The 14,816-nt window shown below is 35.0% G+C and overlaps 1 protein-coding gene and 1 pseudogene across 1 annotated transcript in view; one reads left to right on the forward strand and one right to left on the reverse strand.

Annotated features, from left to right (window-relative positions):
* The first annotated feature begins 2,972 nt into the window (after positions 1 to 2,972).
* Positions 2,973 to 14,816, forward strand: part of LOC111626501 (26S proteasome regulatory subunit 6B) — a 33,596-nt gene continuing 21,752 nt past the window's right edge. Inside the window, exon 1 of the mRNA XM_023369896.1 lies at positions 2,973 to 3,116. Coding sequence (XP_023225664.1) covers positions 3,084 to 3,116 — 33 coding nt within the window. The 5' untranslated portion in view covers positions 2,973 to 3,083. The remainder of the gene's footprint in view (positions 3,117 to 14,816) is intronic.
* On the reverse strand, positions 11,597 to 13,532 carry LOC111626502 (annotated as a pseudogene).

Here is a 14,816-nt window from a genome sequence, read left to right on the forward strand (position 1 = left end):
AATTAAAGTTAAAGTTTAGTATTTCTACGTTATTTATTTGTCTGCTAAAATAAATCACTCTTATTTTGATGATATGAAACCGTGCTTTACAATTTGTTTATGCTTCTAACACAATAAAGTGTTATAAATTAAGACACATGGCGGGTTTTCTCATCTTTATTTAGTTGACTAAACTAAATAAAGATGAGAAAACCCGCCATGTGTCTTAATTTATAACACTTTATTGTGTTAGAAGCATAAATATCTAGTTGTGCTGCAATGTTGAACTCGTTTCTAATGACTTCTTGACTTCTCCCATTTGTAGCGAGCTAAATCGCAAAAATAAAATTTCCTTCAATCGAGAAGACCTGAATCTCTCGCTTACGAAGGGAGTATTCTGCCCGTCGTGACGTCATCTCTACTTGGAATTCGAGTTAAAATCCCCAGCGAATTTTTTCTAACATTATTTCACTTTCAACGATCAACTTAGATCAGTGGTTTTATTAGTTTTTCCTGCGTACCACTTCAAGAAAGAGCTCAAACTCGCATATCCCTTATAGCAGAAATTAATATTAATGCATACTAATATTATAAATTCGTTGGTAATTCTATCTGTTGTCTGTTACCTTTTCACGTCTAAACCGCTAAACAGGTTTTAATAAAATTTGGCACAGAGATAGCTTACATGTTGGAAACAAACATAGGCTACATTTTACTGCGAGAAAATATCTTACTCCCACGAGAAAATTCAATATAATGCGGGCAAAGCTGTGGGTAAACAGCTAGTGATAAATAGAATAAGTTTTTTTACATTTATTACCTTTAAAATACAATTCTAATAATAATGAAAATAACATAAGTTTATTTAATTTTAATGTGACAAATGTGCACGATTTTCTTTGCACAACTTTGTAAAATCTGATTGCTTTTTTGGTCAGCTTCAGTCTCAAGTCATCTTCGAGTTGAAGCGGTGACGATGTTCAGTTTTCATGTTTGTCATGGCCGAAAATCCGCTCTCGCAGAGGTATGTTGTGCAAAATGGTAGTAAATATTTTATTGCCGCTTCGCTGACATGATAATAATGTTAATTGTGAAATTTTTGTTTCTTGCGCAAGAATTTCATTTAGGTATTGTCACAAAATGCATTTTTTTGATGAAATTTCGAGAATATTTTTAGTTATAAATAAACGAATTTGTTCATTCGACATCATGTTGTAAGTTGCCGAATTTTTGATAGTCCACCCATAATTTTTTTGATTGCTTCATCTCATGCATTTAAATTTTAAATCGATCAATTTTAGATTGCCGCGCCTACCCCTTCATGCAATTTCGCGTACCCCCGGGGAACCATAATACTAATTGTGAACCATAGACTTAGACCAGGGGTCGGCAACCTGCGGCTCTTTGGATGTGAAGCTGCGGCTCTTTAGTTCCATACGCAAATATTATTTATTTTATCAAAAAAAAAACATTTAAAAATCGTTCTGAATCGATTAAAATATGAAAATAATCGCACAATATGTCTTTATATTTTAGAAAATACAAGGGAAGTGGCACTTCCACCGCTTTCAAGGAAGGCACGCCACTGATAATATCTAGAGCCCAATATAAATTGGGACCTAGATATTTTGTCACTTCTTACTGCCGGTACCAAACGCAGCGATGTGAGAAAATTTCAACTCGCTCAGTGTTTAAAGTGTAGCAACACTATACTGTATTCAATAATTTTCGTTCATTCGTTTGGTTTAGAATGTTGAAATTCGACACGCTGTTCATTTTATCACAGGAAAAATTAAAATATTGTCACTTATACGAAATTTTATTTTACTGTATTCAATTAATTGCAAAGAATATCTAATCAAGAGGTCTTCTATATTTCAAATGACCATTTATTTCCATGACCATTTATGACCATTTTTATGACCATTTATTCAAACCATTTATTTAAGATTCATTACATATTTCTGCATTTTTTCTATCAAATGAGCGAAGATACGACAAATATTTTGGCTAATATTTGCCACAAAAATAGTTAGATGACTCATTTTATAAATTTTGCATTTTCCAAAACGTTTCGGTTATTTTCGGCATAACTTATTTAAAAATGCTTAACACTACTTAAAATATTTTTAATGAATTTAGCACCGATAGGTTACAAGCTCGATAACTACGTATTTTAACTTCAATTTGTAGAAAAAAACGATTTACATTTGATAAATCGTTTCTCTCTACACAAAGCACACAAAGCACTTCTGGAACCAGTATAAAATTAAGAAAAGCATCAAAGCAATATAATAACTCTAACTCCTAGTCATATACTCGTACACTAATTTAAATATGCATATTACTGTATACTAGCATGTTTTTAAAGACGATCGGATTGCCTAACGGTCAAGGTGGTAGCCTATCGCTCTGGGGGACCCGAGATCAAATACAGACAGACTTATAAATACCCAAGAACTTTTTTAGGGAGTGGCCCGTTCGGATATATCGGGCCCTATCCCTCACCATCCGGCCGCTCTGTTGTGGGCATGGCCGAACTCATAATGCGCTGGCTAAAAAGAGGCCCTCTTAGAAAGTAAATTCCTTAAAAAATCTTAGTACCCACAGGGCGGGAAACATTTAAAAAAAGCCTCATATATGCAGATAGTTTCACCAAACGATGAATCAAATTATTATTTCATATCAAATACAGTATATTTATTATTATTTTAATTTTTTTTTGTTGTTTTTACAATCCTTGCTGAAAGTAGACGATTCAATTTACCATTCGGAAATTAATTAACGGCTTTAAAATCAACTTAACAATTTTTTAAATAACAAATTGAAAACGTGGAAATTTTTAAGTTAGCGTTATATTGAACAATATATATGAAATTTTTCGACGTCAACGTCTGATCAAAGTACGTTGGCAACACTGTTTATCAAGACGCTCTTCGTCTGCCTTCATTTTCTTACGNAGCGTTATATTGAACAATATATATGAAATTTTTCGACGTCAACGTCTGATCAAAGTACGTTGGCAACACTGTTTATCAAGACGCTCTTCGTCTGCCTTCATTTTCTTACGATAAAAGAGAATAATCTGAATTATTTTCAGAAAAATGGAAGAAATTGGAATAACCAGTGTGGACAGGGTGAGATGGAGTTTTTGTGATTTATTCGAATACACATTTTTATATAAATTCTTTCGGTTTTTATCAAAAATAACTATGTTGATAGGAAGAATGACTTGCAAATTATTTAAACTTGGATTTTAAAATTTATTTGTACGTGTATAATTAATTATGAATAAACGAAGCGTTTTGATACGTTGGAATTATATCTTGACACTTTATGAATGAAAAAATATAAATACTTTTATAAGGTAATTTAAAATTTTATGCCGTATCATTTACGTCTGCGCCATCTTTGATGCTTTTTCCAACGCGTTAAAAAATTCCAAATTATTGTAAGAGATCTTTTGTTCAAAAAGATGAACTATAATTATATTATTATAAACCAGATAATTTTTAAATGCTTGCCGAAACTTTTCAAATTTCTAGTCTTAAAGAAGTGATAGTGCCAATGAAATTAAGCATTGCTGTGTAAAAAATATGATTTTTATATACATACATTTAGTACATTCTTTAAATAAATAAAACCTGTGTAAACCAGAATTGCATGGTAACAAATTATTTTTTCTGTTTTGAGCAAATTTTAGCATTTTTTTTTCTTTTAAAACTACACTAGATAAATGTCATGCAGTTATGTTTATTTTGTAATAAGCTGTCTAATTTATTTAGAATTGTAATTGTTAGTGTACAAGTGCCAAACAAACACAGTTGTGATATCTATAGATCAATATCATCGTCATCATCAGCTTATTCTACCATTTCAAATTATAGTGTAGCCTCTCTTACATAATTGTCCTTCATTTGTGCCCATGTTTGCTTACAGGGATTGCAATCCAGCAGTGTTTTTAATCCAGCTGGATATGTGCTGGACCAACATCATTCCAGCTGGAATGATGTTGGTCCAGTGCAGATGTTTTTTGGTGCAATAAAGTGTTATCTATCTATCTATCCAAAATTTATGGGTTTTTTTTTTAAAGAAATAAAACATTTTTTTAAAATACTTAAGAAACTTTTATTATTTAGACTGGTCACTATAAATCAGTAAAACTTCTTACACGTTTAGGTAGTAAACTTTGGTTCGGTTTAACACTTGAGATAGAGATAATTAACTTTCAATCTTTAGTTAGATTATAATGTAATTTTTAAGTTAAATAATAGCAAAGGTAATTCCACTAATTAATTTATATTAATATATTATATTATAATAATGTAAGGACAGATAATCAGTGGCTAAGTGGCTATCAGCCTTACCAGTTTTCTTATATAGGCTCTACATATCAGTTTGTAGTTATTTAATTATTACTGTTAATAAAGTAGTGAGTAAGTAGTTAGTAGTAGTCTAGTAGTTAGTTATTATTATCACAATCATGAATCACATACATTCATATCATCATATATCTAAGATACTGATACTCATTAATTTAATTAATTAACTAGGTAGTCTCAGTTTCTCACTAATTTTCACAATAAAATTGCCTAGCCTAGCTCACTAACCACTTATAGAATAAAAGTTAAAAACTCTTACTTAATAGAATTAGAGTAGAAGTTATTAGTCTTGTCTTGAATAAAGTATTTTAAAGGATTAAATAAAATTAAATCAATCACTTCTGTTATTTTTTTGACTTTTCTAAAAGTAGGATCTCAAGAAGCAAATGGTATTGATGGTGTTGTCTCCCAACCTACTTCTTAATGAACTGCATATATATCCTGCCCTATGCAAGGCCTTTTCTGCCTCTACACTAGTTGGTTTCAGTGTCATCAAATAATGATAAATCAAAGATAAGTTTTCACCTCTGACTCCCTCACTTTCATAAACAGCCATTTCCTTTTTTAATAACTTATCATAATCCTTCTCAGTACTAGTTTCTTTCAGTTTCATGAAATTTTCTTTCTCACTCTTTTTTTTTAGTTGGATCTCTAATTCTTGTTCCAATATGAAATTCAGGAAATCCGGGTTATCTGGATCATTGTTTTCCACCTCTGTAATATCTTCTGCCATTGCTGCTTGTTCCACTACATATGTATTTACACGATTCAGCATATTTTTCATCTCCTGGCGCATTACATTTTTTTCGGCATGTGATAGATAAAGCTTTCTAACTTTTTGGTCATACTTCTTTGGGTTCTGTATGTAAATCAACATTCCTGTGACCTTGGTAAAATGCCGTTCTCTGATTCTTTTGTGGAGTGCCTTGGAAAGATTGGCACTCACGATTGTGTCCTGAAATGCAGGAACTATTCTATTCTCAGCACCGGGATAAAAACGTCGTCACACTATCGGAACCTGTGACCGGTGCTCTATGCGTATACATTAAATATCGCTTGACAAACGTTTTCGAGTGTTCTGTTCGCTCTTCTTCAGGTTAACTGAAAGAATTCCCCGGACGGAGTGTATATTATTCTTCTCTAGGATCAGGTGTCGGTTCCGAGGGGGTGGGTCGCTTCTGGTATGCGCGGCCGTGCGGTGGGGGAGGAAGCGGCGGGTTGGCGTCCAATAGTGATTGCCAGGCCAGAGACAAAGTTAGCTCCTCTTTCCGGTTAATGCAGGTGGTTAGCCGGTCAGCGTTGTGGATAGCCGCAGCTTCCAGTCATCTGAGTTGCTGTTGGTGTGGCATGTTGACAATAATGATAGCCTTCTTGAAGTGTACTTCGATTTCGGGGTCCGATGCATATGTGGCTAGGGCTGTGGTCAGCCTCCCGTGCCGGATATCTGCTTGGTGTTCACGTAGGCGGGTGTTTAAGGGGCATTTGGTTGAGCCAATGTATAGTAGTTCCGCGTTTTGTCTATTGTCACGGAGCGGGATAGAGTAGATTCCGATAGCATCCTAAGGAACGATAAGGACCCTCCTGATCGCACCAGACTCCCCGGAATCTACTCTATCCCGCTCTGTGGCAATAGACAAAACGCGGAACTACTATACATTGGCTCAACCAAACGCTCCTTAAACACCCGCCTACGTGAACACCAAGCAGATATCCGGCACGGGAGGCTGACCACAGCCCTAGCCACATATGCATCGGACCCCGAAATCGAAATACACTTCAAGAAGGCTACCATTATTGTCAACATGCCCCACCAACAGCAACTCAGATGGCTAGAAGCTGCGGCTATCCACAACGCTGACCGGCTAACCACCTGCATTAACCGGAAAGAGGAGCTAACCTTGTCTCTGGCCTGGCAATCACTATTGGACGCCAACCCGCCGCTTCCTCCCCCACCGCACGGCCGCGCATACCAGAAGCGACCCACCCCCTCAGAACTGACACCCGATCCTAGAGAAGAATAATATATGTGACCATAGGGTCGGTATCTCTTCGATACCTCGTCAGGATGACACCACTGTATCCTTCGGTCGATACAGAGACCACAAATTTGCGCGAGCGGATAGGTATGAGGGTTGGACCCGGAATGGAGAACCGAGAGACAAACGGAAGAAACTGCACTCCAGAAGTTTTAAACATAAAAACCCGTTTATTTATATATAATCTAAATTAAGTTTACATCAGCGAATAAAATACGATACATAAACTACATGAGTTATTATTCAATATTTAGTCCAAATTAACGACCGGGTGCGCGTTTCGTTACGCGGAGAGAGAGAACGTACAATAGTGCGCGGGCAGGATAAATACCTTAGGTTGTAGGAGCTCAAGTCCAAAATCAGCACAAAAGGTCCAACAGTTCCTTTTAGGTGAACAGTTCTTTTTAGGTGAGTAGAAAAATTTCAGTTAAGTTCAGGTCTTTTAGTCTTGTAGAGGAGGAGGAGGTTCGGATTCTCGGCAGGAGGTAGACGATCGGAGCACACACACAGATACCAATAATAACTTCCACCCCCTTACTCATCATGCCTGGCCCTTTAATATCAAGTCCTCATTTTCGAACTTTTCTCCGATTTCGTCAGCGATGACGATCTTCTTGGTCCAATGAGGGGATGGGTGACACAATCGTGACACAGAAATGTACTCATCTCAACAAGGAACCTAACTCGTGGGAATCAAGGTTTTTATTGATTTTATTTTTCCTTTTTCTCTTTTAATTTTCTGTTTTCTCGTTCCGTCTTTATAAAGAAAAAAATTATAGTTTAAAACACTAAATTTCTGGTCCTCACATCTACACTCCGTCTGGGGAATTCTTTCAGTTAACCTGAAGAAGAACGAACAGAACGCTCAAACGTTTGTCAAGCGATATTTAACGTATACGCATAGAGCACCGGTCACAGGTTCCAATAGTGTGACGTTGATTGTGTCCTGGCTTTTTAGTTTGTCTAAGACAAATTTCAGGGTCTGCAGAGAGCTTCTACGACCAGTTTAAACTGCAATCATGATTCATTGACGTCAGAACCAACCGTAAATTAGAATTATGCACCAGGACTAGGATAGGAGTTACTTATTTTATTTAGCGAGAGCAGAAAGTCAACTGGCAATTAGATCAGCAGAGGTAAAAGGGCTAGTGGTGCAGTGTAGAGAGGGAGTGTAGCACGTGCCGCACTGAATGGCAACATTGCTCTCGCTGCCAAGCGATAGCGCACGTAGCAAAGCGGCAAGGTCGACAACGTAGACTTTTGCGCCATTATTTAGAAAGTTAATTTGAGTATTTGCGGGGATCCACAGCACTGGATCCAGCACCCCACAGCACCTGGTGTTGGATCCAGCACCTGGTGCTGGATCCAACAGGCCAAAAAATGTGCTGGATCCAGCTGGATTGCTGGATGAGAGATCCAGCAATTGCAATACCTATTTGCTTATCATTTGCTTCTCTCCACCATGTTGTGTCTACTTGTTTCCTTATGTCATGGTTCCATCTTAAGTTTGGATGTCCTTTGGGTCTCTTGATTCCCGTGGATACCACACCGTAATTCACGTGGACCATCTGTTGTTGGTCCTTCTTGCCAGATGTCCTGCCCATTGCCATTTGAGAGATTTAATTGTGGATCACAACAATTACCTGAGTTTTCTGCCTAATCCACTCTGTTCTTTTGTGATCTCTCTTGGTTATTCCTAGCATGCATTGCTCCATTGATCTTTGGGCAACTTGGAGTTTCGCTGTTATTTCTTTCTTTAGTGTCCAAGTTTCACATCTGTAAGTTATGACTGGTAGTACACATTGATCAAACGCTCTTTTCTTTGGGTGGATTGGCATTTTATACCTGAAGATTTCAGAATTTCATTCAAATGTAGACCATGCTAGTTTGATCCTCCTGTTGATTTCTGGAAGTAGTGAGCCAGATTTGGATACTGTTTGTCCCAGCTATATATATATATTCAACTACCATTTCTAGTGTGATATCATTTATTGTTATGTCTTGATTGTCTACCAGTTCATTGTATATGACTCATTTTTGCCAAGTTCATTTTAAGGTCAATTTTATTGCTAACTTTGTTTAAATCACTGACTATTTCTTGTAGTTCTACAGGATTTTTAGCTATCAGGATGATATTGTCAGCAAATCTTAGATGGTTCAGGTGTTTTCCATCTATAGATATACCTTTGTTTTTCCAGTCTATTTTACGGAGTACATTTTCTAGGGTTGCCATGAAGAGCTTGGATGATATTGAGTCTCCTTGTCAAATGTGTTTGGTTGTGGGAAATTCTGGAGTGTCGTCATATATTTTAATTTTAGCTTTTGCTTTTCTGTATATGTTGGCTAGAGTTTCTATGTATGGTTTGTCAATGCCTGGTTGATCAAAGCTTCTATTAATGCTCAGGGATATATGGAGTCAAGCCTTTTCAAAATCAATGAAGGCCATTATCAGTGATATTCAATATTCATTGGTACAACTTAATAATTCTGTGTTTGTATATGATCTATTGTACTGAAACCACTTCTAAAGCCAGCCTGTTTCCGTGGTTGTGCAGCATCTAATGTGTTTTTTACTCTGTTGTTGATAATCTTTGTAAATATTTTGTATATAATTGGGAGTAAGCTTATGTGTCTATAATTTTTAATGTCCTCTTTGCTTCCTTTCTTATGGATGAGTTTTATATTCGTACTGTTCCAATGATCTGGTATGCGTCTTGACCTTAGGCATTCTGAGTATATATTCTCTAAGATTTTCCATGTCTTCCAGCATATTTCAACATTTCAGCTGTTATTCTGTCATTACCAGGTGCCTTACCATTTTTTTCATAGTTTTGAGCGCTGATTCTATTTCTTCCGTAAGAACCTCTGGGATATTTTCTCCATTGTTAAGTGCTTCTTATCCAAGCATCTCTGGAGCTTTGTATAATTCACTGTAAAACTTGGTTACTTGTTGAATTATTTTGTTTCTGTTTGTGGACCTGGTGTTTTTGTTTACTAGAGTGATTATTTGTTTCTTCCCCATGATTAGCACTCTTTTTATCCTTTTATAACATTTTTCTATTTTTAATTTCATTCTCAATCAGTTGTTCATTGTATTTCCTAGTATCTTCTGTTATCTGTTTCCTTATTGTCTTACATAATTCTATTATTCTCTTCTATTCTGTTCTCTGTGTATTAGTACTTGCTTTCATTTCCCATCTATGTTTTAACAGATCTTTAGTTTTGTCGGACAGTTTCTTGTGTTCAATTTTTTGCTGTGGTCCTCCTATTAGCACAGTCAAGAATGATTTTCATTAGCTGAGAGCTATTGACTTGGTCATATTTTGTTTAGTGCTGTTTGGTACTGATCTGAGTTTTCCATTAGGTTATGGACATTGATTCGTAATATTCTTGGTTTTCTGACTAATTTAAGTTTTTCTAGTTTTAAATCTAAGACAGTTCTCGATCTGACTAGTCAATGGTCATTGCCTGTTTAGAATTGATTAAGAATGCTGACATCTTTAACTGTGTGGGTCTTGTTAGTAAGAATGTAATCAATTTCATTCTTAGAGCCGCCGCAAACTAGCGCTTTGCGAGAGCAAAACGCTAGCAAACATGCGCTAGCACAACCGATGACGTCGAAGGCTCCGCCCCTTTCTTCTTGCCCGCGCTGTTTTTCCTTCGCTAGCGCAGCGATACGAGAGTATGCTTGCTGTTCACAGAATTCAACAACTAGAGTATTTACGCTAGCAAGAGAGAGCGGGGAAGACGGATGACTACATAAACATGTCACATATCGAAAAAGAAATAATAGAATTTTATCGATGTACGTAAATTACATGATTAATACATTCAGTATTGAAAAGAAAATAGTATAACCGTTGTATGTAAATAGTAATATACAGTATAAATAGTTTTCGGCTAGTTAAGCCTAGTTAGGCTTGACTAGTAAACATGTTTTTTCCATGCTGTTTGAAAGTTCGGAATGAAAACTGACTGATTACAAGTATAGGTTATAATAAAATCTTGTTCTATAGCCAATCTACATCTGTGGAATCCACGTCATGTGGACTACGTTACGCGAGCAAACGTTGTGTAGTTTGCGGCTGCTTCGTGCCCGCGTAGCTTACCTAGCAAAAATGGCTCATAGCATCATGGGAAAAAAGGCGGGGCTTAGGAGAGCAAGTGAGCGTACGCTAGCTCCCGCATCCTGTAGTTTGCGGCGGCTCTTAGTCACTGCATTTGGTGCTTCCTATGTCCTTCTTGAAGAATGTATTCAATATATACATGTTCTGATAACTTGCAAATTGCTCCAGTCTTTTTCCTCTTTCATTCCTTTCACCAAATCCATAGGTTCCACTACTTGTTCCTGGTTGTTTCTTTTTCTCGCTTTTTCCCACTTGGCATTAAAGTCCCCAATTAGATATTTGAAATGGTTTCTATTATTATTCAGTATCTCAGCTACATCATTATAGAATTCCTCTATCTCTTCATTTGGATGTGGAATTTTTGGAGCATATACAGTAGACCCCATATAAAACGGGCTCATATAATTCAGATTCATATATAACAGCGAAAAAATTGCGACCGTATTCATATAAACACACTAAAAGAGACTCCTGTATAATGGTAAAACATCATCACCAACACGTGTCGTGACAGGATTGGTCGAATCTAGACCAATAGCAGATATTGCACAAACTGTTGAGTTTAAATGAGCAGCGGACTTACTAAAAACCATTTATTATTTAACGTTCATAAAAATTATATTTATATTAATGACGTCTCCAAAGTTCAGCAAATTTTTCGCAGAAAAATAATTTATCAGGAAATGCGCACCCCGTNTACTAAAAACCATTTATTATTTAACGTTCATAAAAATTATATTTATATTAATGACGTCTCCAAAGTTCAGCAAATTTTTCGCAGAAAAATAATTTATCAGGAAATGCGCACGCCGTTCAATGCACTGAAAACAAGTTTAATTAAGCAATGGTGTCGTCAATGGTACACACTCGGTAAGTAATCCTACAATTTTTTGTTTATAGCATAGTTTATATGGATTATTCCCAAAAAATTATGTGTGTTTTGGAAATGTTGCGTCAAATTAGTCTAGAATCGATTGAAAGGTTTTCTTCCATAAAATTAAACAGCCATAGTCCGTAAACTGCATACGTGCCAGGCTTGTGATTGGCTCATGTATTTAAGGACTCATAGAACATCAATTTCATAAAGAATGGAACGTATCTACCATATTATAGAGGGGTCGACTGTACTTGTACAATCTGTATGTTGTATCTTATTGTAAGCTATAAAGTTAAGCTGACTACTCAATTTGAGATACTCATTACGTCAATTATTCTGTTTTTCCATTTCTTGTTAATTAGGAAACCTATGTTACTTGTTCTGCTTGTCAGTGTCTCTTGGTAGTAAAGTGCCTGTTGTTAGATCTAGTAGCTTTTCACCTTTCTGCCTAATTTCACTGATTGCAATGATGTCCCACTGTTTTCTTGAGTTTAGCTTGATTTGATAGTGTACAGCAGTTGTATGTTGCTATGTAGAGCATTGTAGTTTTGTGTGGGTAGTTATGGTTTATCCTCTAATCAATATAGCAGACATAATAAAATGAAATGTTAATCTCTTCAAGGAAATATGAATATGTTGTTATATTAGAAAGCTTTTCAATATCCATTGACTAAAATAATATATAAGTAGCCTAATATGTTAGCACTAGCTTAACTGTGCAAAGTTTTGTCATATTTATGCAAAACAGCATTGCTTTTCTGATTTTGTTAATGAAATAAAAACTAATGATGATTTATCATTTTGCCTTTTTTTCCTTCAATGTTTTCAAATTGTAATTAATACTAGTTATGTAATGCTGTATCAGTGTGTAGTCGGAGAGAGGCTGCTCGCATCTTCATTTTCTAGATTGTGAGGGAAAAAAAAAAGAGAGAGAATCATTTGTTCTCAACAGTATATTTGATTTCTATTGTATCATTTAAAGATACAAATATAATGGTCAGAATAAGCCATTAATTAATTGCTATACCAATGTATCGTGAAATTCTGTCTATCACTATGGGCCTTGAACTTACAGATTGACTCGTACTGATCTTTATTGTAACTGTTTAAAAATACTGTGTCAGTTTTTTTTTCCACTCTGCTGAATGCAACATAGGTAAGACCGTTAGCTATCTCTTTTTTACCTATATCTATTTTGATTTTTGGAAGAGTTAATCCCTATGATTTATGTATAGTCATCAAGTATGCTAAGGTAAGGGGAAACTGTCTATGAGATCGCAATATACTGCCATTGTTCGAAGAATGTGTTATGGGGATTATTGGAAACAGATTACCATAGATCAAAGGTCCCCTGATAGCTATCGAATTCCACTAAGATAAACAAAGGAAGAGCTGGAGGGTGAGCATTAGGAGCATATATAATGTAGCGTATTGTTCATAGTGAACCATTGACGAGACCTCCTTGCACCCATAAGTTGACTCTCAGCAAGATTCTGACATTAAATGAGAGATTCAAATACTTGGAGAGACCAAGAGCTGAGTTATCTTTGGATGAAGGCAGGGCAATATCTGGAGTGTTTTCAGATGCTATATAAGCAACAGGGCACCCAGTTGACTGCAAGTAGTCTTTGTTGCTATGTTTAACTTGCTTGTTTGTTGGATATAGCTCTACTGCCATTTGGAACTGATCAAGTTCATCTCTGGATAAATAGATTCTGGATAAATGGATAAATGAGCTAAGGCTATGTAGGATGAAGTCTTAGCTCATTTTGACCTCTAATACTGCAGAAAAACGCAACCTTTGTTTTGACCCCTATCTCCAGTTCTACAAAAATGGATCATTTTTGAGAGTTGAAATTTTAATCAGTTCATCTTTGAGAAATGATGAATTGTCCTAGAAAATTTGGTCAAGATTGGACAACTCATTCTAGAGTTATAATGTTGACAAGGGATGCATGAAGTCAAGTGTTAGTCATCACTAAGCTTTGTCTCGCTCCAACAATAAAGTAAAGTGACATTGTTTACAATTCAAATATTAAATAATTTTTAAGTTAGAAGCTAGTAGTAAAATAAAATTTTGTATAATTTTCAAAATAGAATTTTAGTAACCTATTGGATGGTTTGACCATTACATTCCATCATATCATTACCATATAATGAAGCACATCTTTTATTGAATGAAGTATACTTCTTTATAATGAATAAGAATTGAATGCTCTTAAATTTATTTCATAGTATCCAAATTATTGCTAATTATTTTCTAATTTATTTTGACAATTATTTCTATTCTAATCCAGAATTAAATCAAATATATAATAAAATGATTTTAGGATAAATAAATAAAAAATGAATTGATTGAAAAAAGTTGTCATTTGGCAACCATTTTTAGTAGTTTTTCAGTATTTTGTTTTGTTTCATTTATAATGAACTGCTAACAGAAATAAAACCAAAAACAATGTTTTAATATTTGAAATGATATGTTTTAAACTTCATGCAGTTAAGTATAATGCTTTCAGTGACCAATGAGGATACAAAGTGGTGTGTGCAAAATATCAAGGTGTGGGTAGCAATTTTTTGCAAAATATGCACCAATGCTGGTTATTTGCATAAAATTATGGTACTATATCAAAACTGTTTTTCTTTCACTGTAAACATTACAGTTCTGATTTTATTTGAAATAAAAGATATTTATCAACTTAATGCCTTTCCCAATTGTTTGTACAGTACCTTATAAAACTATTTTAAAAAGTGTTTGAGTATTTTCATGTTGTTTTAAGTTAGTTGTTCACATCATCTAAATATAGATCTTTTTCCAAAATGTAATAAAAGTAATGTTTATTTAGTCAAAAATTTATATCTGTTCTATTATACATTTCGTAATGAATACACTTTGAAAAATTTATTAAATTCTTTTATTATCAAAAATTACTTGCATTTGGTTTTATCAATTTAATAATCATAGTTAAAAAGATGTCAATTATTAAGATAGATCTAATAGATAAGACTACGCCTTGCCTCTAAAATTACACTGCTGTCAATGGCTGTCCATTGACTAAAATAATATATAAGTAGCCTAATATGTTAGCACTAGCTTAACTGTGCAAAGTTTTGTCATATTTATGCAAAACAGCATTGCTTTTCTGATTTTGTTAATGAAATAAAAACTAATGATGATTTATCATTTTGCCTTTTTTTCCTTCAATGTTTTCAAATTNCTGCACACCTTAGAGGTATGAAAGAGTACAGTACAGTTCATGTCAGGAGTTACAATTTGGCACAGAGTATTTGGTGCCAAATCATGCACATGTAAAATAAACTAGACTTTAGGTAGTCAGGACTGAGAACCGAGTCAAAAGAAAATACAAAATGCTGAGACTTTCTATAAACAGGCACGAGTGTGAGATTTGCATATGCA

The sequence above is a fragment of the Centruroides sculpturatus genome, unplaced genomic scaffold (genome assembly GCF_000671375.1).
Source record: "Centruroides sculpturatus isolate CEXI.00-Female unplaced genomic scaffold, Cexi_2.0 scaffold159, whole genome shotgun sequence".
Taxonomy (NCBI): domain Eukaryota; kingdom Metazoa; phylum Arthropoda; class Arachnida; order Scorpiones; family Buthidae; genus Centruroides; species Centruroides sculpturatus.